At 46.5% G+C, this 25,745-nt stretch overlaps 1 protein-coding gene across 1 annotated transcript in view; it reads left to right on the forward strand.

The window, feature by feature from the left end:
• PWP1 (PWP1 homolog, endonuclein) overlaps positions 1–25,745 on the forward strand; it is an 80,630-nt gene that overhangs the window by 22,729 nt on the left and 32,156 nt on the right. The window contains exons 7-10 of the mRNA XM_068278358.1: positions 2,636–2,766; positions 10,563–10,636; positions 19,732–19,828; positions 21,976–22,037. Of these exons, the coding sequence (XP_068134459.1) occupies positions 2,636–2,766; positions 10,563–10,636; positions 19,732–19,828; positions 21,976–22,037 (364 nt within the window). The remainder of the gene's footprint in view (positions 1–2,635; positions 2,767–10,562; positions 10,637–19,731; positions 19,829–21,975; positions 22,038–25,745) is intronic.

The raw sequence follows: 25,745 nt of genomic DNA on the forward strand, positions 1-25,745 counted from the left end.
ACTAAGTATTAAGTCTTTTATTGTTAGAGGGTTCAAAAACTTATTTCACTCAATGAAATGCAAATCAGTTGCTATCTTTTATTTAAGGTTATTTTTTCGATTTTGCTTTTGATGTGCTATCTGCCACTGTTAAAATAAACCTACCATTGAAATGATACTGTTCTGAGACTTTTCATTTCTTTGTCATTGGACAAACTTACAAAATCAGTGAGGGGTCAAATAATTATTTCCTCCACTGTACATACATACATACATACATACATACATACATTTTATTGGAATTCCATGTGAAAGACCAACACAAAGTGGTGTACACGTGAGAAGTGGAATGAAAATCATACATTATTCCAAACATTTTTTACAAATAAATAACTGGAAAGTGGGGTGTGCGTAATTATTCAGCCCCCTGAGTCAATACTTTGTTGAGCCACCTTTTGCTGCAATTACAGCTGCCAGTCTTTTAGGCTGCTTTCACAGGGGGACGTTACAGGCGCACGTTAGAGCAGCCTGTAACGCAGCCCACCGCACAGTAATGAGAAATCAATGTGCTGTTCACAGTGCCCACGTTGCGTTACATTGTAATGCAAGACGTCAAGACAACGTACTGCATGCAGTACTTTAGACGCGGCTAAGCCGCGTTAGACTGCTTGCACATGCTCAGTAATGTTGGGGAGGAGGGGAGAGCGGCCAGGCACATGGCTAATTAATATTCACTGCACTTTATGACATGTGCAGTGTTTACTTCCTGGAGCGGCCGCTCTGTGCGGTGATTGGCTGGCGGGACCACGTGATGCCGCATGCGTCCAAGAGTACGCATCACGGACGCCAGAGTGAGCTGCACAACGCGGCTCACTCTGACGGCCACAACGAAGAGCACCAGGCGTTGCGTTAGGGGCACGTAACATCCCCTAAAACGCAACGTCTTGGTGTGAAAGTAGCCTTGGGGTATGTCTCTACCAGCTTTGCACATCTAGAGACTGAAATCCTTGCCCATTCTACAAAACAGCTCCAGCTCAGTCAGATTAGATGGACAGTGTTTTTGAACAGCAGTTTTCAGATCTTGCCACAGATTCTCGATTGGATTTAGATCTGGACTTTGACGGGGCCATTCTAACACATGGATATGTTTTGTTTTAAACCATTCCATTGTTGCCCTGGCTTTATGTTTAGGGTCATTGTCCTGCTGGAAGGTGAACCTCCGCCCCAGTCTCAAGTCTTTTGCAGACTCCAAGAGGTTTTCTTCCAAGTTTGCCCTGTATTTGGCTCCATCCATCTTCCCATCAACTCTGACCAGCTTCCCTGTCCCTGCTGAAGAGAAGCACCCCCAGAGCATGATGCTGCCACCACCATATTTGACAGTGGGGATGGTGTGTTCAGAGTGATGTGCAGTGTTAGTTTTCCGCCACACATAGCGTTTTGCATTTTGGCCAAAAAGTTCCATTTTGGTCTCATCTGACCAGAGCACCTTCTTCCACATGTTTGCTGTGTCCCCCACATGGCTTGTGGCAAACTGCAAACGGGACTTCTTATGCTTTTCTGTAAACAATGGCTTTCTTCTTGCCACTCTTCCATAAGAGCCAACTTTGTACAGTGCATGACTAATAGTTGTCCTATGGACAGAGTCTCCCACCTGAGCTGTAGATCTCTGCAGCTCGTCCAGAGTCACTATGGGCCTCTTGACTGCATTTCTGATCAGCGCTCTTCTTGTTCGGCCTGTGAGTTTAGGTGGATGGCCTTGTCTTGGTAGGTTTACAGTTGTGCCATACTCCTTCCATTTCTGAATGATCGCTTGAACAGTGCTCCGTGGGATGTTCAAGCCTTTGGAAATCTTTTTGTAGCCTAAGCCTGTTTTAAATTTCTCAATAACTTGATCCCTGACCTGTCTTGTGTGTTCTTTGGACTTCACGGTGTTGTTGCTCCCAATATTTTCTTAGACAACCTCTGAGGCTGTCACAGAGCAGCTGTATTTGTACTGACATCAGATTACACACACAGGTGCACTCTATTTAGTCATTAGCACTCATCAGGCAATGTCTATGGGCAACTGACTGCACTCAGACCAAAGGGGGCTGAATAATTACGCACACACCACTTTGCAGTTATTTTTTTGTAAAAAAAATGTTTGGAATCATGTATGATTTCCGTTCCACTTCTCACGTGTACACTACTTTGTGTTGGTCTTTCACGTGAAATTCCAATAAAATTGATTCACGTTTGTGGCAGTAATATGACAAAATGTGGAAAACTTCAAGGGGGCCGAATACTTTTGCAAGCCACCACACACACATGGGGGCGCACACGCACACATACATGCATATATACATGCATGCATACATGCATGCATACATACATACATACCTCACTCCCTAGTGAGCGGCCATGTTTTTTGTTTGTAAACACTGCCTAAAACTGGCGATTAAAAGCCAGGACCGTGGCGGGGAGCAGCGGAAAGAGCAAAGAGGGGCCCAGGAGAACATAATGAGTAGAATCGTATGCTTTTTATTGTAAGAATTTTGAGAGTACAGATTCTCTTTTAAGTCCAAGCTTCTATTGCTCTGCATGGCTGTCACTAGTTACCATTTATTTTCCCTCTCACTTCTAAACTCCTCATTTGCGTTGACTTGATTTTCTCCAGGAAACTACGTTGCCGTCGGTAACATGACCCCCGTCATTGACGTGTGGGACCTGGATCTGGTGGACTGCCTGGAGCCTGTCTTCTCTCTGGGAAGCAAACAAGCGAAGAAGAAGAAAAAGAAAGGGAAGAAGGTAATTTTCCCCCTACATGTTTCGCTCTCCACACTTCATCCCACCATGGACTGCTTACATGCAGCCGTTGATGGGAGAGTTGCCGTGCAACCAGTAAATGCCAGTGTGGTTGCCGTAATGATCTTGATGAGAAGCAGATTTGGCGGGGAGGCTTGTAGCAGTGTTGGGTTATTTATGTGCCTCTGGGTCAGGATATTTTCATGATGCAATGGCATTGTGGGATCTCTGCTGAGCTGTTTTCACATATTGGAAGGTGTAATGACCAGTGTGGATCCGCGATACCAGCACCTGACTGCAGGAAACAGCCCAGTGTGAAACGGACGCCACGAAATGACTGTTTAGGGTTCGGCCGGGCTGTAGAATTAGTGCGTTTTATAACCAAGCGTGCTTAATAGAGCGTAAAATTAGGCTGCGATCAATAATGCCGTATACATCTATTACTGGTTTTTTTTTTCCGTATCTGCTCCAGTGTGCACTTTATCGTCCGCTTCTGTTGCCACAGCAGAAATAACACAACACCAGTCAGTCAATTCGCTGAGTTCTTACAGATATCATCAGCAATAAATATATAGAAGGATCATTATGAGGGTACAGAGTCAGCTTAAAGAGGAACTCCAGTGAAAATAATGTAATGAAAAAAAGTGCTTCATTTTTACAATAATTATGTATATTGATTTAGTCTGTGTTTGCCCATTGTAAAATCTTTTAAATCCCTGATTTACATTCTGACATTTATTACATGGTGACATTTTTACTGTTGGCAGGTGATGTAGCTGCTGCTTGCTTCTTGGAAGTTGGAAACAGCTGTAAACAGCTATTTCCCACAATGCAGCAAGGTTCAGAGACAGGAAACTGCCAGGACCATTGTCCTCAGGGAGGGGTCTCACCACAATATCAGCCATACAGAGCTCTCTGATGATCCGTTTGTGAGTTCTCATGTAAAAGGGGGTATCCGCTACTAATTGGGATAAAGTTCAATTCAAGGTCATGGTTTCTCTTTAAAGTGGACCTGAACTCTTGCACAGGGCAGAAGGAAAACAGAGAGAAATGCACCCTGTATGTATTTAGAGAGTTTAGCCTGTTTAGTGCCATTTGTGTCTAATCACAAGTTGTAATCTGATCTCTCCTCTGTGTCACATGACTGCCACGGCAGAGATGGCAGATAAGCTCATTTGAAAGCGCAGGCTGTTACCAAGATGTCTGCTTTCATGAAAGCAAGAAGGAGACACACTGCAGATTTATTGCAGGATTTGTATTAGCTGTAACAAAGAAATGTTTCGTTTTTAAAGTTTATTATGCTGCGGAAGTTCTGGGTTCAGGTCCACTTAAATTTGGAGTGTGTCTACTTCCTGCTTTCAATAAATCTGTCTACTTCCTGCTTTCATGGAAGCAGACATAGGGTTAACATCCTGTGTTTGCCAATTAGCTGCTCTGCCGAGGCAGCCAGCTGACACAGCTGAGATATAAAATTACAGTGGTGATTAGTCACAGATGAGGGGGGAATTAGACAGGCTAAACTCTCTAAATACATACAGGGTGCATTTCTCTGTTTTCCTTCTGTCCTGTACAAGAGTTCAGGTCCACTATAAAGTAACCCATTAATGATCCAATATCCCGAACGATCGACCACCCGATGGTTGTGATTGAGCGGAAACCATTGTTTGGTCCTGCTAATGAAGAGGACAATAGTAAGCAATCCGATCAGACTAAAAGAATCATTACAAAATTCGGATTGATGGAATGATTGACAGAACCATCTTTGATCAGCACCATTAACTGTACGGGATCTGTTGGAATGTATGCTCGATCGTCCGGGAGATTGTACAATTGATGGACACCTTCATATTGCAGAGGCGTTTAGAAAAGTGCCCATTAACGGTACAATCTCCCAAACGACTGACATTACATTCCGTAAGTTCAGGTACGGGGAATGCTGCCGATAGTTCTAGAAGTTCTATTGGACAGGCAACATTTTTATCATGATTTTCTCTGGGTGGTCTTAAAGCGCTCTAGAGCTGCAGCCACCTAGAGTGCTCTCTATGGGCAACCACTATCGTTAGGAATGCTTGCCCAAAGACTCCTTACTGTTTTATGTACGGGCTTGTGCCGGAATTCTAACCCTGATCAAAGGCAAAAGCCTTACCAATAGGCTATCCAGGTGTCTCTCTGTTGGGCTGATCAAATTGCTTATGATTTTCCCTCCATAGGTGGGCCTGAACAGTCGACAGTTGGGCATGTGTACGGCTGGCAAGCAACAAGACGACCAACTGATAACAGGTGGTTTGCCAGATCCATCCGGATCTGCCCAACTACCTTACAGGTCGGCCACAGTTGTACAAGTTGTTTAACCCCTTGCGTACCAGCAGTCTCTGGCCTCTTAAAGGGAAGAACCAGGGTGTAAAAAAAAAATTAAAAAAAGTCTACTTAAAGGGAAGGTTCAGGGACTGTTTAAAAAAAATAAAAATCCGCATCCACTTACCTGGGGCATCCTCCAACCCCTGGCAGCTGTCCTGAGCCCTCGGCGCAGCTCTGCTCCCCGCCAGAGGCCTGAGGTCCCTTCCGGTGCGGCTCGGCATCTACTGTGCATGCGCAAGTGCGCGGCTGCGCTCATGTAGTCAGAACTACTGTGCCTGTGCAGAACACTCCAGACCACGTGAGCGCGAGCGGTCCTCCTGCAGACACAGAAGATGGCGAGGTCAGCATCTGCAACAGAGGGGACCCCGGCACACCAGCTGGGAGCAGAGCTGGGGCGAAGCACAGGATGGCTGCCAGGGGATGGAGGAAACCCCCAGGTGAGTACATTTTCTTTCTTTCTTTTGCCCCGACCTTCCCTTTAAGGACCAGAGACTGCTTACTGATGAATCCCATTCCCCACACATACCTGCCACGCTCCCATCGCCACAGGCTTCTCTCTCTGCTGTCGCTATGACGGCAGAGCTCTGTGCGCCGCTCAGGAGCCGCTATCATTGGCTTCTGATTCTGTCCTTCAATGTAAGCCAATGGGGTGGGCTCACAGCGATCACATGGTCAGGAGCTGATTTCATTGGCTCCTGATCATGTGATCACTGTGAGCCAACCCCATTGGCTTACATTGAAGGGCAGGGTCCGGAGCCAATGAAAGCGGCTCCTGAGCGGCGCACAGAGCTCTGCCGTCATATAGAGAACCGGCGGTAGAGGCCGGAGCGTGCAGCGGGGAAGTTGAAATCTACGTCCAGTCAGAGATGCGCAGCCACCTGCAGGAAGTAGATTTCAACCAATGCGGCCTGGAAGCAGTTAAAAGGCTGTTGTTTTTGAATGCGGACATGTTGTGCAGTTTGTGATTAGGGATGATCACAGATCTGCAAGTTCTTCAGAGTTGATGCAAATTCATGCAAATGTATGCAGGTCGTACCCAGGTTTAAATTGATTGGTCCCTTTTCAAGCTGCATATATTTGCATAAAATGTGCATAATTTTGGAAGGATTTGCATCTCATTGATCATCCCTATTTGTCATTTCGCCTGCGTGTATTTAAGAGAGTTGATTGTTTAGTTGGTTGGCTCATAGCACAGTGTCAGCAGTGCAGAGCCACCCGGTGGTGGAACAGAGGTAACGGAGGACTCTTCCAACACCAGGTGGCGCTGCACTGCTGACACTATCCTCTGAGCCCCGATCACATGTAATACCATGTGATCGCAAGTCAGAAGAGGATGCTGGGAGTGTATCGCTGCGGGTGGAGGAAGAGCGGAAGCCGGTCCAGCGCCTGGAACAGGCAACTATCAAAACGCTCCTTGCAGACTAAGATGTTTATTTGTCTAGTTGTCTACCCTATGCTTTCCTTTTCACTAATGTGCTTTTCCAACCCTTGTCCAAACTATGGACATACCCATATAGGCGTAGTTACAGAGAACCTATAAATAAAGAGCATAACTCTATGTTACATTTTAGGCTAATATGTCTCAATTCTACTATGACCCAACCTTCCCATACACCAATCTCAGGACAAGTTGTCGATTGGCTTTAGGCCACCTGATATCGACAACCACATTGTATAACCAAACAAGCATGGTATCAGCCTAGTCAGCTCAGTTAATGATACCATGTTTGGTATATTTTGGTTTATCTTCTCAAGGGAAACCACTACCAAGAGCGAAAATGTTCGATGTTCTAAAAACAATTAAGGATCCCTTTGTATAAATATTACCTAAGATGTGATGCATTTCATACTGTATAAGTTTTTCAACGCTCATGTAACAAGGTTGTAAAATGTTATCTCTCGTATATATACTCTGTTAAACGTAGATCCTGCATATATATGTTTAAAAACTAATAAAAAGATTTTCATGGAAAAAAAACGCTCCTTGCACCGCTGCTAAAAGGTTAAAGGGAAACTCCAAGCAAATAAAAAAAAATAAAATCCACTTACCCAGGGCTTCCTCCAGCCCCTGGCAGTCGTTCTGTGCCCTAGCCGCAGCTCCGGTGTCCCCCGCTGCAGAAGCCGACCTCGCCAGGTCGGCTTCCTGTGCGCTCCATGGCGCGGGTCACTTGGTCCGGCCGACGTCATCGGGTCTTTACTTCGCAGTACAGTCCTGATGACGCCGGCCGGACCACGTGACCCGCACGGTGGATCTCAGAAGAGGCCGACCCGGAAGCCGACCTGGGGAAGGTCGGCTGCGCCAGGGGAGAAGACCGGGAGCCTCCGGAGCTGCAGCGAGGGCACAGGACGGCTGGAGGAAGCCCCGGGTAAATGGATCTTTGTTTTTTTTTTTACTTTGATGTTTCCTTTAAGGATGTCACTACATATAGTTGGTATAACAGCGGCTGAGACACCACCTGACCTATCGTAGGAGTGTAGGGATGATCAATGCTATGCAGATATTTCTGCGTTTTAAAGGACCACTATCGCGAAAAAAGTAGGCAGTTAAAATCTGACAGAACTGACAGGTTTTGGGCCAGTCCATCTCCTCATGGCGGATTCTCGGGGTTTTCTTTGTTTTCAACAGCATTTCCTGAACAGCACTTGCAATGTCTGACAAATTAGTGTGCAAGTGAGTAGGGAGGCCGGCTGGTTTCTTACTATTTTGGCAGTTAAACTGCTGCTCAGGAAATGCGGCTGAAAACAAAAAAAAACCCTGAGAATCCCTCATGAGGAGATGGACTGGCCCAAAACCTGTCGGTTCTGTCAGATTTTAACTGCCTACTTTTTTTTCGTGATAGTGGTCCTTAAGGAGAACCAGAGACGAAAAAATGACATATTTATACATACCTGGGGCTTCCTCCAGCCCCATCAGCCTGGATCGCTCCCACGCCGCCGTCCTCCGCTGCCTCTGTCCGCCGGTACCAGGTCCCGTCATTTCAGCCAGTCGAACCAGTCGACGCAAGCGCAGTGCGGAGGAAGCCCCAGGTATGTATAACATCTTTTTTTTTCATTTTTAACATCGTCTCTGGTTCCTTTTAAAGAGAACCCGAGGTGTGTTAAAAGAATGTTATCTGCATACAGAGGCTGGATCTGCCTATACAGCCCAGCCTCTGTTGCTATCCCAAACCCCCCTAAGGTCCCCCTGCACTCTGCAATCCCTCATAAATCACAGCCGTGCTGTGAGGTTGTGTTTACATCTGTAGTGTCAGTCTCAGCTGCTCCCCCGCCTCCTGCATAGCTCCGGTCCCTGCCCCCGTCCCTTCCCTCCAATCAGCAGGGAGGGAAGGGATGCAGGCGGGGACTGAAGTTCTGCAGGAGGCGGGGAGAGCAGCAGACTGACACTATAGAGATAAACACAGCCAGCTCTGACAAGCTGTTTGTCAGCAGCGTGGCTGTGATTTATGAGGGATTGCAGAATGCAGGGGGACCTTAGGGGGGTTTGGGATAGCAACAGAGGCTGGGCTGTACAGGATCTTCTCAAAAAATTAGTATATTGTGATAAAGTTCATTATTTTCTGTAATGTACTGATAAACATTAGACTTTCATATATTTTAGATTCAAATACACACAACTGAAGTAGTTCAAGCATTTTATTGTCTTAATATTGATGATTTTGGCATACAGCTCATGAAAACCCACATTTCCTATCTCAAAAAATTAGCATATTTCATCCGACCAATAAAAGAATAGTGTTTTTAAAACAAAAAATATCAACCTTCAAATAATTATGTTCAGTTATGCACTCAATACTTGGTCGGGAATCCTTTTGCAGAAATGACTTCTTCAATGCGGCGTGGCATGGAGGCAATCAGCCTGTGGCACTACTCAGGTGTTATGGAGGCCCAGGATGCTTCGATAGCGGCCTTAACCTCATCCAGAGTGTTGGGTCTTGCGTCTCTCAACTTTCTCGTCACAATATCCACAGATTCTCTATGGGGTTCACTTCAGGAGAGTTGGCAGGCCAATTGAGCACAGTAAAACCATGGTCAGTAAACCATTTACCAGTGGTTTTGGCACTGTGAGCAGGTGCCAGGTCGTGCTGAAAAATGAAATCTTCATCTCCATAAAGCTTTTCAGCAGATGGAAGCATGAAGTGCTCCAAAATCTCCTGATGGCTAGATGCATTGACCCTGCCCTTGATAAACCACCAGCAGCTGACATGGCATGCCAGACCATCACTGACTGTGGGTACTTGACACTGGACTTCAGGCATTTTGGCATTTCCCTCTCCCCAGTCTTCCTCCAGACTCTGGCACCTTGATTTCCGAATGACATGTAAAAGTTGCTTTCATCTGAAAAAAGTACTTTGGACCACTGAGCAACAGTCCAGTGCTGCTTCTCTGTAGCCCAGGTCAGGCGCTTCTGCCGCTGTTACTGGTTCAAAAGTGGGTTCATGCTTCCATCTGCTGAAAAGCTTTATTGAGATAAAGATTTCATTTTTCAGCACGACCTGGCACCTGCTCACAGTGCCAAAACCACTGGTAAATGGTTTCCTGACCATGGTATTACTGTGCTCAATTGGCCTGCCAACTCTCCTGACCTGAATCCCATAGAGAATCTGTGGGATATTGTGAAGAGAAAGTTGAGAGGCGCAAGACCCAACACTCTGGATGAGCTTAAGGCCGCTATCGAAGCACCCTGGGCCTCCATAACACCTGAGCAGTGCCACAGGCTGATTGCCTCCATGCCATGCCGCATTGAAGCAGTCATTTCTGCAAAAGGATTCCCGACCAAGTATTGAGTGCATAACTGAACATAATTATTTGACTGTTGACTTTTTTTGTTTTAAAAACACTTTTCTTTTATTGGTCGCATGAAATATGCTAATTTTTTGAGATAGGAAGTTTGGGTTTTCATGAACTGTATGCCAAAATCATCAATATTAAAACAATAAAAAGCTTTAACTACTTCAGTTGTGTGTATTTGAATCTAAAATACATGAAATTCTAATGTTTATCAGTACATTACAGAAAATAATGAACTTTATCACAATATGCTAATTTTTTGAGCAGATCCTGTATAGGCAGATCCATCCTCTGTATGCAGATAATATTCTTCAAACCCACCTCGGGTTCTCTTTAAAGCAAATGTGCGCACATTTTTATGCAAATATAGGCAGCTTGAAAATTGACCAATCAAGTCCCACCCAGGTTTAAATTGTTTTGGTCCATTTTCAAGGTGCAAATATTTGAATAAAATTTGCATGAATTTGCATAAACCTGGAAATATTTGCATATCATTAATCATCCCTATAGGAGGACTGAATCAAAATTACGTTTAGTATTCTCCACAGTTGTCACCTATTATATATAGGCAGTAACAGTCCGACACTCTGATCGCAGATATGGCAGCTCGTGGTTTGTCCTCTGTTACTCATGTGACTTGGTTCTCTTCACAGGCCACGTCATCAGAGGGGACACAGGAAGGTCATTCCGATGCAGTTCTGGATCTATCATGGAACCGGCAGATTAGGTAATTAACCACTTCACCACTGAGGGGTTTTTACCCCAATGGACATATTTTCACCTATCAGCGCCCCTCCCTTTTATTCGCCAATAACTTTATTAATACTTATCACAACAAAATGATCTATACCTTGTTTTTTTCGTTGCCAAGTATGCTTTCTGTGGGTAGTACATTTTGTTAAGAATTATTTTATTCAAAATACATTTTAACGGGAAAAATAAGAAAAAATAAATAAAAAAATTCATTATAAGTTTTCGGCCATTATAGTCTTAAAATAAAACGTTCTGTGGATAAAACCCCCACATTTTATTTGCCCATTTGTCTCGGTTATTAAACCATTTAAATTATGTCCCTATCACAATGTACACTTGATATGTATGTATTTTTTGATATTACAATTTTTCTTGATAGTGGTCCTTTAAAGCGGGATTGTCAGTAATAAAGTCAAATTCCATTTACCCACTACTCGGTGTTTATTATGTAGTCTACATGCAGTCTGCATTGCAAGCATTCCAATATAATCATAAATGTTTCTACTGTAATAAATCTTATCTCAGTCAGCCTGGCTCTATTCTGGTACATTGCCGGGGAGAGTGAAGCTTGTTATCTCCCACATTCCTGCTCCTCACTGATTGGCTGAGGACAGTTCAGTGTGACAGGAGGCTGAGAAGGGAAATACACCTCACCCCTCCACAGAAGCTGCTGTAGTATGGTCTATGCTGTGCTCACATGTGTTTACCAAGCAAGCTAGATATGACAGTGCAGTTTCTAGGAGAAAAAAGAAGAGTAAGGGAGGAAATGACATCAGTATTGACTTCAGTCAGAGGCAGTAAAGATGGGAGATTATTATTATTATTATTATTTATTGTATTTATAAAGCGCCAACATATTACGCAGCGCTGAACATTAATTTAGGTTACAGACAATATTTAGGGGTGACACAGCAATACGACAATACAGAATACAAGAAAACCAGATCACACAGCACAGTATGAGTACAAGGTAATGCTTAGTCAGTCACTGGAGGGGAGCATGGAGATTAGGCAAGTTAGGTTCACTCAGATGCATAGCATGGGTTCACAGTAATGGAGGTGCATGATCAGGTAGGACACAAAATGAGGAGGACCCTGCCCAAAGGCTTACAATCTAGAGGGAGAGGTAAGGACACGAACGGTAGGGGACCAGAGTTCATCTGTAGGTTTAGAGCACTTGTGAGGGGTAGTAGGCCAGAGTGAAAAGGTGAGTTTTGAGGGCTTTCTTGAAGATGTTGAAGGAGGGGGCTGCCCTAATGGGTGGAGGTAGGGAGTTCCATAGTGTTGGAGCAGCTCTTGAGAAGTCCTGGAGGCGTGCATGGGACTGGGTGATGCGGGGGGCGGTTAGGCGAAGTTCATTGGAAGAGCGTAGTGAGCGGCTAGGTGTGTACCTCTGAGTAAGATCGGAAATGTAGGTTGGACAGGTTTTGTGGACAGATTTGTAGGTCAGACACAGTATCTTGAATTTGATTCTGGACTGGATAGGAAGCCAGTGGAGGGATTCTAGGAGGGGATCTGCCGTGGTGGAGCGATGGGAGCAGTGGATAATTCTGGCTGCCGCATTCATGATGGACTGCAGTGGGGCTGTTCGAGTCATAGGGAGACCAGACAGCAGGGCATTGCAGTAGTCAAGGCGGGAAATTATGAGGGCATGGATGAGGAGTTTGGTGGTGGCAGAGGTCAGGAAAGGGCGAATCTTACAGATGTTACGAAGGTGGAAGTTGCAGGACTTTGTGAGGATTTGGATGTGGGAAGTGAAGGAGAGTGCGGAGTCCAGGGTGACACCCAGACAACGGGCTTGAGATGTAGGGCGAATGGTAGTGTGGTTAACAGTGACATGCACATCTGGGAGGTTTATGGATGGCCGAGGTGGGAAGATCATAAATTCCGTTTTGTCTAGATTTAGTTTCAGGAACCTAGCGGACATCCAGGAGGAGATGGCTGATAGGCAGGAGGAGACCTTGTCCATGGTAGTGGTGGATATGTCAAGGGTGTGGAGGTAGATCTGGGTGTCATCTGCATACAGATGATAGTTAAAACCCATGGAGGAGATAACCTTGCCAATGGACGATGTGTATAGGGTGAACAGTAGGGGGCCAAGGACCGAACCTTGGGGGACTCCCACCGAGAGGTGGTTGGGGGTGGACGAGGACTCATTGAAGGCGGTCGTGAAGGAGCGGTTGGAGAGGTAGGATGAAAGCCAGGACAGGGCGAGATCGTGAATGCCCAAGGACTGGAGGGACTGGAGGAGTAGGGGATGATCTACTGTGTCAAAAGCTGCTGAAAGGTCAAGGAGGAGGAGAATGGAGTATTTACCTTCAGCTTTAGCTAAGGCAAGGTCATTGACCACTTTGGTGAGAGCAGTTTCGGTTGAGTGGGCAGGCCGAAATCCAGATTGCAGTGGGTCTAGGAGTGAGTTGGCATTGAGGTACTGGGTCAGGCGTTTGTGAACCAGACGCTCAAGGAGTTTTGAGGCAAAGGGGAGGAGGGAGATAGGACGGTAGTTGGAGGGTAGCGAGGGGTCGAGGGAGGGTTTCTTGAGCAGGGGTAGTACAGTGGCCTGCTTGAAGTCTGATGGGAAGATGCCTGTGGATAGGGAGAGGTTGAACAGGGTAGTGAGGACTGGGGCCAATTCCGTGAAGTGAGGCTGGAGTAAATCAGAAGGGATGGGGTCAAGGGGCGAAGTAGTGGTATGGGAAGTCTGCAGTAGGTGGTTGACTTCCTCGGTGGTAGTAGGGGTGAAGGATGTGAGGGGAGGATAGGGTGGAGGAGGAGCTGGTTGGGAGGGGGTGGGAGGTGAAGATTGGAGATTGGATATTTCTTGGCGGATGGAGACAATTTTGTTGGTGAAGTGGGTGGCTAAATCTGTGGCAGAGAGGGAGGAAACGGAGGGTGGGGGGGGTGGGTTTAAGCAGGGAGTTGAAAGTGGCAAAAAGACGCCGGGGATTGGAAGCTTGTGCTCCGATGAGCTTGGTAAAGTATTCCTGCTTCGCATGAGCAAGGGCAGTGTGGAACTGCAGCAAATTGGTCTTGTACTGTAGGAAATCCTGGTTAAGTCTAGTTTTTCTCCATTTCCGTTCAGTGGCGCGTGTTTTCCTCTGGAGGTTGCGAGTATGGGTAGTGCGCCAGGGCTGGGGGTTAGGGGGTCGGTGGCGGCGAAATATTGGTGGAGCAGCTTTCTCTAGGGCTGATGAGAGAGTTAGGCGATACTGAGCTGCAGCAAGATTAGGACAGGTTAGGGTGGGGAGAGTGGAGGAGAGGGCATGGAGGGGGTCAGCAAGGACACTAGGGTTGAGCTTGCGTAGGTCTCGCTGCCATCGACCAGGTGGGTGGGTGGGTAATTTGGAGGTGCTTTCCGTGAGGAGGTTGAAGGTGAGAAGGTGATGGTCTGAGGGTGGAAAGGGTGCGATGTCAAGGTCTGCAATGGTGGTGGATTTAGTGAATATAAGGTCAAGAGTGTGACCTGCAGTGTGAGTGGGGGTGTTGGCGTGTTGTACTAGTCCAAGTGAGTTGGCAATGGTGAGTAGCCGGGTCACAGCGGAGCTCTTGGCTTCATTGATGGGAATATTGAAATCCCCAAGGATGATGGTGGGGAGGTCAGAGGAGAGGATGTGAGGGAGCCAGGAGGCAAGGTCATCGAGAAATTGTGGGGTGGAGCCCGGAGGGCGGTATAAGACCGCAACAATGGCAGGGAGGGGGTGGTAGAGGCGGATGGTGTGGGCCTCAAATGATGTGAATTGTAGAGAGGTAGGTGGGGTGAGGACACGGAAGGTGCAGGATGGTGAGAGGAGCAGACCCACCCCTCCCCCGATCCTATTGTCTGGTCTGGGGGTGTGACTGAGGTGAAGCCCCCCGTAGGAGAGGGCAGCCTCTGCGGCAGAGTCAGAGGAGGTGAGCCATGTCTCAGTGAGTGCGAGGATGGTGAGGGATTTGGAGAGGAAGAGGTCGTGGACTGCTGTAAGTTTATTGCGGACGGATCTGGCATTCCAGAGACCGCAGGGAAGGGGGAGTATGTGTTTGTGGGTGGGATGGATGGAAATAAGGTTGGAGTGAGGATGGGTGTTGAGGTTATTTGTGGACAGAGGGCTGTGAAGTGTATGAAGCAGATCAGCAGGGGATGCTTGTCTGGCAGCAGGCTGTGGCCCAGGATTGGGTGATATATCACCAGCTGCAAGTAAGAGTAGGAGGGAGAGAGTGAGCAAATGTGAATGAGATTTAAATGTTTGTGAGGTTTTTGAGCTGCTGGAGGGAGAGAGAGATTTCAGGAGAGTTAACAGTTCATGAGAAGCTGAGTAAGGTGAGGAAAGCAGAGCAGGTGAAATTAATATGGAGTGTGGTACACTGGGAGGGTACATATTGCAATGCAACTTGTAGATGTTTGCAGACAGGCAGAACATAAGAAAAAGTGCAGTAAACATGGTAATGGTCTCTGATTATAACCAGGAAGTTTCCAATCACTAAACAGTTTATATGAGTATGCAGTTAATGCAAGCAAACCTGTGTAAATAAAGAAGCAGAGTCTACTTGGCTGTGCAACATATGTCCAGCAGTGGTATTTGTAGCAATAGCGTTGGAGGCAGTAGTGGATGCCGAGTAGTTGTTTCCAGCAGAGTCCTGTGGCTGTTGAATCCTGTTTGAATACCTGGGTGAATTCTTGGTAAATTCTTGGTAAGTTGTAAAGCACTTTGTAATAAATGGCACTTCGGATGCCTGAAACTGTTCTCTCTTTATTTACTATATAAAATTTACTGAAATCAAAACGTGGACAGTACAATACACGTGTTATGTAAGTAAAAAAAGCATTTATCTACTTATATATGTGGGGTTTTTTTTTCTGGGATAGTATGGCTGTCCCTGCTGCTTTTTAACATCTCTACAGATAGCATTCCCTTATAATATGAATGTTGCGCCCGCAGAGGTCAGATCCCGTCCCATGTCCGGCAATATTCTGCTGATCCCGATTGCTGGAGAGATCGAACTTTTCTTGCATTTCAGTTGACGGTGAAATTTCACAATCCATCTCCTTGTATGTAGTTGTTTTTATGTATAAAAAAATTAAATCAAAACCCATTATTTGTTCAGCCCTTTTTATTTTTCCTCCGGTTTAAATGCACGCACGGCCAGAGCGCTCATTTGAGTCAGACGGAAGACTTCTGCGAATTCGCCCTTTTGCTCCCCATTAGCCGTAATTTGCGGCAACGAGAAGCACATTTCTGCTGAGCGTCTGGCGAATGGAAAATGTCTGGTTCTCAAATTCCGTTCCAAGAAATGTTTTGTTTAATTACATTTTCCTGTTTTGATTTTTCCTCCTTGTGCGTGCGTCCTTGTATGCGGGCACAAATATATACCGCAGCGGTCGTGCCTGCGCTCACTACAAAGCTTGTTGTCATGGCAGCCATATGGGACTTCGCGGACACGGGAGCACTGGGGCTGCGATCTCCAAGGACAGGAGTCGCGACTCCTCGTTCTGCTTTGTGTAGATGTATAGTAGCAGCAGTTATTTTGTACCGCTATCATTTATAGCCACAGTGGTGCTTTATGTGGTTTGTGGACCGCTTTGTATGTTTCTGTAAAAAAAAAAAAAAATTAACCAATTAGGAGCTTCAATACAGTTATCTCGTTTGAGAGAAGTACTGCTTTTGGACCTCAGCCTGCAGATTTTGTTGTGCTGTAAATTCTTGGAATGCTTTGATGTCTCTCTGCTAGCAGAAAATATAGAACCCGAAAGCAGAAGTCCTCTGTTATTGTCTCACACTGCCCCCTAGTGACAAGTGGCCATAAATACACATTACAGCAGTACTAATTAGAAGCAAGGAAATGTAACAAAGAAGAAATTTAAAAAAAAATGTGCTAAAATCAATCAGTCTGGAGCACTTGAAACTTTAAAAACTAAATAAATTGGCTGCTAAAGTGTTAAGTATGACCGATGAGAACGGTTTGCTTTTTAAGCAAAATCTAGTTACTGTATCAACAATCTACACAAAAATGTGAGGTAGGAAAAAAGGAGCGGTATGGACTGATTGAATACAAATAAATCTGATTTGAAAATGTACAAAACTTTATTGAACACTCACAAATTATCACAATATTAAAATATAAGGAATAAAATTCCACCACGGTAACCCAAAAACCTCGCATCTCCCAAACCCATCCCTTTCCAAACCCCAAAGCCCCACAATCCTAACTACTGAATGCCAATATGTATGGAGTCATGTGCACATGGATACGTATTGTGGCTGCGCAGCCTCTAATCAAAAAAAGTTACTGTATCAATAATTTGGGTAAACAAATTAATTGAAAGAGTTTGTTTTTTTGTGAGGAAAGTCCTCCAATATTACAGATTTGTACACGGCAGAATTATGAGAGCCGTGGCTTTAAAAGTTGTCTTCATCATAGGTAAATACACAGGTCATGCTCATCTTGCCGCGGTAGTCTCGTAGTGCTCTCGCCCCTACGCCACCACAGTCAATTTATTTCAAGAGGCACTGTGGTGACATAGCAGTATGCAGTAAGGGCCCCTTTCCACTTGCGAGTAGGAGCCGATGCGGCTACGTGTCACTTCCGCTCCCATTTGCGTCACTTCCCCTCCCATTTGCGTCACTTCCCCTCCCATTTGCGTCACTTCCCCTCCCATTTGCGTCACTTCCCCTCCCATTTGCGTCACTTCCCCTCCCATTTGCGTCACTTCCCCTCCCATTCGCGTCACTTCCGCATCTCCCTGCAAAACCAGCATGCAATGGAAACTGTTTCATTGCTGTGCATTGGTTACAGTGCAGTCACGATGTGATGCGTCTATGTAGCCGCATCGCACCGCGTACAGTGGAAACGGTCCTTAAGTTATTCAGGATACCCATTTTTATGGCAATTTTTATGGTTTCAGCATCAGAAATCCCTCCTGTAGCTACATACAGTGGTTTGCAAAAAGTATTCGGCCCCCCTTGAAGTTTTCCACATTTTGTCACATTACTGCCACAAACATGAATCAATTTTATTGGAATTTCACATGAAAGACCAATACAGAGTGGTGTACACGTGAGAAGTGGAACGAAAATCACATGATTCCAAACATATTTTTTACAAATAAATAACTACAAAGTGGGTTGTGCGTAATTATTCAGCCCCCTTTGGTCTGAGTGAAGTCAATTGCCCATAGACATTGCCTGATGAGTGCTAATGACTAGAGTGCACCTGTGTGTAATCTAATGCCAGTACAAATACAGCTGCTCTGTGAGGGCCTCAGAGGTTGTCTAAGAGAATATTGGGAGCAACAACACCATGAAGTCCAAAGAACACACCAGACAGGTCAGGGATAAAGTTATTGAGAAATTTAAAGCAGGCTTAGGCTACAAATAGATTTTCCAAAGCCTTGAACATCCCACGGAGCACTGTTCAAGCGATCATTCAGAAATGGAAGGAGTATGGCACAACTGTAAACCTACCAACACAAGGCCGTCCACCTAAACTCACAGGCCGAACAAGGAGAGCGCTGATCAGAAATGCAGTCAAGAGGCCCATGGTGACTCTGGATGAGCTGCAGAGATCTACAGCTCAGGTGGGGGAATCTGTCCATAGGACAACTATTAGTTGTGCACTGCACAAAGTTGGCCTTTGTGGAACAGTGGCAAGAAGAAAGCCATTAACAGAAGAGCATAAGAAGTCCCGTTTGCAGTTTGCCACAAGCCATGTGAGGGACACAGCAAACATGTGGAAGAAGGTGCTCTGGTCAGATGAGACAAAAATTGAACTTTTTGGCCAAAATGCAAAACGCTACCGGTATGTGTGGCGGAAAACTTACACTGCACATCACTCAGAACACACCATCCCCGCTGTCAAATGTGGTGGCAGCATCATGCTCTGGGGGTGCTTCTCTTCAGCAGGGACAGGGAAGCTGGTCAGAGTTGATGGGAAGATGGATTGAGCCAAATACAGGGCAATCTTGGAAGAAAACCTCTTGGAGTCTGCAAAAGACTTGAGACTGGGGCGGAGGTTCACCTTCCAGCAGGACAACGACCCTAAACATAAAGCCAGGGCAACAATGGAATGGTTTAAAACAAAACCTATCCATGTGTTAGAATGGCCCAGTCAAAGTCCAGATCTAAATCCAATTTAGAATCTGTGGCAAGATCTGAAAACTGCTGTTCACAAACACTGTCCATCTAATCTGACTGAGCTGGAGCTGTTTTGCAAAGAAGAATGGGCAAGGATTTCAGTCTCTAGATGTGCAAAGCTGGTAGAGACATACCCTAAAAGACTGGCAGCTGTAATTGCAGCAAAAGGTGGTTCTACAAAGTATTGACTCAGGGGGCTGAATAATTACGCACACCCCACTTTGCAGTTTCAATTCCAATAAAATTGATTCATGTTTGTGGCAGTAACGTGACAAAATGTGGAAAACTTCAAGGGTGCCGAATACTTTTGCAAACCACTGTATTGGTATGTAGCCCCACCCAGAGCATTCTAGCAGACCAGGTATCTTTTGTACTGGTTCTGGAACTCTCCATAAACGAACATTCCACAGAGATGCACCCGGCAGGACTAAAAATGTTGCCGTCTGTGATAAACTTCAGAATGTAAATTAGGATGAGGACAGATTGTACAATGGGCAAAAAAACAAAACAAAACAATTTTGTTAATTACATTACTTTCATTACAGTTCCTCTTTAAGAATTTGATAAAAAATCTAACTGTCAAAATCCAGATTAAATAATCATATGGATTTGAGAAGTTATTGTTTGATTTTTATTAAATTGTTATGTAAAATATGCTTTTAGCAGGGCACCACACACATATTAGTAAAAAATAGCCACTACCAGAATTATGTATCCCCTCAGTTGCTGCAACTCGGATGGGGAATAGTAATCAGCTTTGTATAGGAGTGGGGTGAGATGTTTTTTGGCTTTACCCTGTGCTGAATTGACCCGCGCTTGTAATGAATGAACCCGGTAGTCAGGCCCCCTGACACTCACTAAGCCTTAGGTAACTGCCTAGGTTGCCTTGTGGATGATCCTGCTCTGTGTTGCCTGCCCTGCATTATGTATACAGCGATAATTGTTCCTTTCTCAACTACAGAAATGTCCTGGCCAGCGCCTCAGCCGATAACAGCGTGCTTCTCTGGGACTTGTCTGCGGGGAAACCAGCCGCCAGCCTGACCGTCCATACGGACAAGGTACAGTACACACCGATTACTGGGGCACCCGCCAACCCTATAGAGACAAACGGCATTGTAGACGCAAAACAGCAGGATTTACATGTAGGGGTTACAATTTCCTGCACAGAACTCTGTATCCATCATAACTCTCATAATAACTAATTACAGGCCATAAAACTCCTGCGAGTGCAGGAAACGGGTAAAAAAAAGAAATCATTAGTTCAGGATGGGAGCTGTATAATATTAAAAACAGTTATACAAAAAATGTTAAAGGACAACTGTAAGGTATTTCAAAAAGAGAGTTTCTTACCTGGGCCTTCTACCGGCCCCCCTGCAGACGTCCTGTGCCCTCGACATTACCAAACAATCCTCTGTTTCCCACTTGCGTTTTCTGCATCTTTAATGTTGCGGGTCACTGCGCATGTGCGGCTCTGCTCCCGGCGACGTGAGCAAAGTGAGGATGCCTGCGGCCAGGGCCGCACAGGCACAGTTGCAGAAAAGTGGCAGAAAACGGAAGTGATCGTTGGTGTGGAATCGAGGATTGTTTTGTTCCGGTGCAGGCACATGATGTCTGCAGGGGGCGGTAGAAGGCCCAGGTAAGAAACTCTTATTTTGTAATACCTTACAGTTGTCCTTTAAACTGGCGGATTTAACTTTTAAACACAAAATAAGTATGTGGGATTCCAAAGCGCATGAACGGAGGGGGACACAGTAAGAGACTGCACACTTCCACAGTGCTGTACAGAGTACATAATCAGGTCACTGACTGTCCTCAGAGGAGCTCACAATCTAATCCTACCATAGTCCTAGTCTAATGTTCTACCATATTATTATTATGTATTTATATAGCACTGACATCTTCTTCTGCAGCGCTGTACAGAGTACATAGTCATGTCACTGACTGTCCTCAGAGAGAGGAGCTCACACTCTAATCCCTACCATAGTCATAGTCTAATGTCCCACCGTATTATTATTATTATTATGTATTTATATAGCACTGACATCTCCTGCAGCACATTACAGAGTACATAGTCATGTCACTGACTGTCCTCAGAGAGAGGAGCTCACACTCTAATCCCTACCATAGTCATAGTCTAATGTCCCACCGTATTATTATTATTATTATTATGTATTTATATAGCACTGACATCTTCTGCAGTGCTGTACAGAGTACATAGTCCTGTCACTGACTGTCCTCAGAGGAGCTCACAATCTAATCCTACCATAGTCATAGCCTAATGGCCTACCATATTATTATTATGTATTTATATAGCACCGACATCTCCTGCAGCACTGTACAGAGTACACAGTCATGTCACTGACTGTCCTCAGAGGAGCTCACAATCGAATCCTACCATAGTCCTAGTCTTATGTCCTATCATATTATTATTATGTATTTATATAGCACTGACATATTCTGCAGCACTTTACAGAGTACATAGTCATGTCACTGACTGTCCTCAGAGGAGCTCACAATCTAGTCCCTACCATAGTCATAGTGTAATGTCCTACCATATTATTATGTATTTATATAGCGCTGGCATCTTCCACAGCACTGCACAGAGTACATAGTCTTGTCACTTAACTGTCCCTCAGAGGGGCCCACATTCTAGTCCCTACCATAGTCATATGTTTATGTATGTATCGTGTAGTGCATATATCATAGTCTAGGTCCAATTTAGGGGGAAGCCAATTAACTTATCTGTATGTTTTTGGGATGTGGGAGGAAACCGGAGTGCCCGGGACGAAACCCACACAGACACACAGAACATACAAGCTCCATGCAGATAGTACCCTGGCTAGGATTTGAACCAGGGACCCAGCGCTGCAAGGCGAGAGCGCTAACCACTAGGCCATCCTGTTGCCTATATTTATAAATCATATATAAATCCTTTTTTTTCCCCCTTTTGAATAGTCTGGCACAAGAGAGTGACCTGCTGCTTGCTATTACTTGTTAACCTGTCCTGCGCTTTGCTTTATTTCTCTGATGTTGGTTTTATGTTGTTGGTATTGGCTATCTTGTAGCAATATGCCTGCACTCAGGGTGCCTGCTGGGAAATCACATGGTGTGTCTCTGGCGCCCTCTACCTGCTGACAGTGGAGGGGAAAGCACAATCAGCCTCATTTATTGTTTCCTGTCTGATGAATTCTGTTTTTTCCTTCAGGTACAAACGTTACAGTTCCACCCCTTCGAGCCGCAGACGCTGATCTCCGGATCATACGACAAGTATGTCTGTCCTGTTCTTTTAAGGCAATACATGTTGTATTTTAAAGGGGTTCTGTGGCTTGTCTAAAAAAAAACAAACCTAAAACGGACAGTTACCTGGGGCTTTTAGCGGCCCCCTGCAGCTGTCATGTCCTGTGCCGGCCTCCTACAATCCTCTGTTCCCCCGCCGCCGGTAACCTGCTAACTATTCGTCTAACTAGACAAATAGAACTGCGGCTGTGCGCGTGTTCGATTCCGCACATGTCAGCGGGAACTTACTGCGCAGGCGCATTACGAAGTTTTCTTATACTGCGTCTGCGCAGTAAGCTCCCGATGACATGTGCGGGAGCGCGCATGCGCGCAGCCGCAGTTCTGTTTACCTAGTTAGACGAATAATTAGCAGGTTACTGGCGCCGGGGAATGCAGGATCGTAGGAGGACGGCGCGGGACATGACAGCTGCAGGGAGCCGGTAGAAGCCCCAGGTAAGTGTTATTTTTATTTATCTATTTTTTTTGTAGACATGCCACAGAACCTCTTTAATGCTTTGTTTCTAAATATCGTTCAACATTGAAATCTGTTAAATTAAAAAATAATTCTTAACGGACCACTATAGCAAAAAAAAAAAAGTAAGCAGTTAAAATCTGACAGAAGCGACAGGTTTTAGACTAGCCCATCTCCTCATGGGGGATTCTCGGGGTTTTCTTTGATTTTGAAAGCAATTCTTGAACAGCATTTGCTAAATCTAACTGCCAAAATAGTAAGCCAACACACCATTTGCTTGCACGCTATTTTGGCAGCTGTGCTGAGCAACTGCGAATCAAGAAATGCTATTAAAAAAACAAAAAAAAACCCTAAGAACCCCCATAAGAAGATGGGCTAGTCTAAAACCTCTCAGTTCTGTGAGATTTTAACCTCTTACTTCTTTCACTGTTGGGGTCATATAAAGCCACTGTCCGAGTGGGTCAGTGAATGGTAATCCAGATCACCCGCTACCTCCTATGGTCAGATTTCAGCATAGGCCACACAGGCTGCAGCCTACGGGCAACGCTGCACATGGACGCTGTAGGCTGATGCGCATAGAGAGGGGGCTGTTGTACATGGAATGAGTGGCTGCACATGCAGTGAGGACTACAGCTACCCACGCTCTCTCTGTGCCTCTGCAGAAATATATAGCACCCATCCCCACTGGCACCCACAGCAGCCTGCCCCGACACTACCAGCGACCCCTGCACTGACGCACGCTAACCCCACTTAAAGTGAACCTGAACTCTTGCACAGGACAGAAGGAAAACAGAGAGAAATGCACCCTGTATGTATTTAGAGAGTTTAGCCTGTCTAATTCCCCCTCATCTGTGACTAATCACCACTGTAATTTGATCTCTCAGCTGTGTCAGCTCAGGAATCTCGGCAGAGCAGCTACCGTATTTCTCGACCATAAGACACCTTTTTTCTCCCCCAAAAGTGTGTGTGTGTGTGTATAGTGTGTGTGTATAGTGTGTGTGTGTGTGTACAGTGTGTGTGTGTGTACAGTGTGTGTGTGTGTGCGGTGTGTGTAGTGTGTGCATATGGTGTGTTGTGTGTATGTGGTGTGTGTGTGTGTGTGTGTAGTGTGTGCATGTGGTGTGTATGTAGTGTGTGCATGTGGTGTGTTGTGTATGTGGTGTATGTGTAGGTGTATATGTGTGTGTGTGTGTGTGTGTGTGTGTGTATGTGTATGTGGTGTGTGTATACGGTGTCTATGTGTGTGTGTGTGCGTGCGTGCGTGCGTGCGTGCGTGCGTGCGTGTGCAGTCCACTGCACCAGCATATCACTCACTCTTCCTCCTGGCCCACTGGTGCGGAGGACAGCAGGGGTCAGGGTGCCCATGATTGACAGTGCCCCCTACATGATTGGCCTTCTGAAAGAAGCATATGGAAGTGGAGGCCACGTGGAGATGAAATGAAAGTGAGTGACCCGCTGGCCCATTGTCGTGGTGGGCGGCGAGCTGATTGGTGGGCAGGCGTCTGAAGGGGGCCATGGGAGATGTAGTGACGGGCTGTTGGGCAGTGTGTGGGCGGGTGTGACAGTCGGCCTCTCACCTGCCATGCGGACGTGCATGGTAGTAGCCCGGCCAGCAGGTGGAGACATCTTCCTCCAGTGGCTGGAGTGCTGGGGAGAAGGTGGGAGGGGCGCTGTGCTGCTAGAGGAGGAAGCGGCAGTTCTGCACGCAGTATTTATGGCTGCCACCATGGCATTGTGTGCACTCTCCTCTGCTGACAGCCATCAGTCAGTCTGGCTTGTAGTTCATCCAAGTCAGCTGTGGGGGCTGTGCTGTTACTGGAGGGAAAAGGCCAGTGTGGTCATAGCAGCGCATTGGGGGGTAACGTAGGCTGCGTTCCAGCAGGGGGGTAAAGTCGGCTGCGTTCCAGCGGGGGGGGAGTTGGGAGGTAGCGGCGGCTGCAATCCAGCGGGGGGTAACGTCTGCTGCGTTCCAGCGGGGGGGGGGGGGGAGGAGGTGGATAGCGGCGGCTGCGATCCAGCGGGGGGTAACGTCGGCTGCGTTCCAGCGGGGGGGAGGGGTAACGTTGGCTGCGTTCCAGTGGGGGGTAACGTCGGCTGTGTTCCAGCGGGGTGTAACAGCAGCTGCATTCCAGCGGTAACCTAGGCTGCGTTCCAGCAGGGGGTAATGGCGGCTGCGTTCCAGCGGGGGGGGGGTAACGTAGGCCGCGTTCCGGGGGGTAATGTAGCGTTCCAGCGGTGGGGGGGGGGGGGGCTAATGGCAGCTGCGTTCCAGCGAGGGGGGTAACGGCAGCTGCGTTCCAGCGAGGGGGGTAACGGCAGCTGCGTTCCAGCTGGGGGGGGTAACGTCGGCTGCGTTCCAGCGGGGGGGGGGGGGGGGCGCGGGGGTAACGTCGGCTGCGTTCCAGCGGGGGGTACCGTATGCTACGTTCCAGGGGGGGGGGGATTGTAGCGGTGGCTGCGATCCAGCTGGGGCTAACGTCGCCTGCGTACCAGCGGGGGGGGGGGGGGTGTAACGTAGGCTGCGATCCAGCTGGGGGTAACGTCGGCTGCGTTCCAGCGGCAGTAACGGCTTACATTGAGCTGTCTCAGTAAATCCTGCAGTGACGGACATTCATATCATCGTTGGACAAGTTTTTTTTTTTTTCTTCTCCAATGATAACCAAAGGCAAAATTGCCATCCGTACAGCGGAACGCTCCAGAAATAGCCTCTGCCATCTGCTAATTGTGCTGGATGGACTCAGAATGCAGTATTCCCGGGCGTGACTGTACCGGCACCAGGCGTGCTGACAGCGTGATGCGCGGCCCGCCAGGGAGCTCGTCTACCGCGGCAGCAGATGGGCCGCGCCTGCTGCAATCACATCACTCATCGCGCCGAGAGCCACTCTTGGTGGAATAGGAATTTTATTCTCCCCGATGAGAAAAGTAATAAATCAAGCTGGGCGAAGTCCCCCAGCGCACGTGGCACGGCCGATATCCGCCACGCATATGCCGCTGAAGTCCGTTTTGGCACTCAAAACTGCTTGTTACCGGTTTTTGTCATCGGAGGCTTTTTTTGTCAATCATTTTCTTTCTATTTGTTTTGTCTTAAAGCGGACCTAAACTCCGAACTTCATCTCTGCACTAAAAATTAAGCAACAGCATAATAACCTTAAAAGAAAAACATTTCTTTGTTACAGCTGATACAAATCCTGCAATAAATCAGTAGTGTTTTTACTTCCTGCTTTCAT

The sequence above is a fragment of the Hyperolius riggenbachi genome, chromosome 3 (genome assembly GCF_040937935.1).
Source record: "Hyperolius riggenbachi isolate aHypRig1 chromosome 3, aHypRig1.pri, whole genome shotgun sequence".
Taxonomy (NCBI): domain Eukaryota; kingdom Metazoa; phylum Chordata; class Amphibia; order Anura; family Hyperoliidae; genus Hyperolius; species Hyperolius riggenbachi.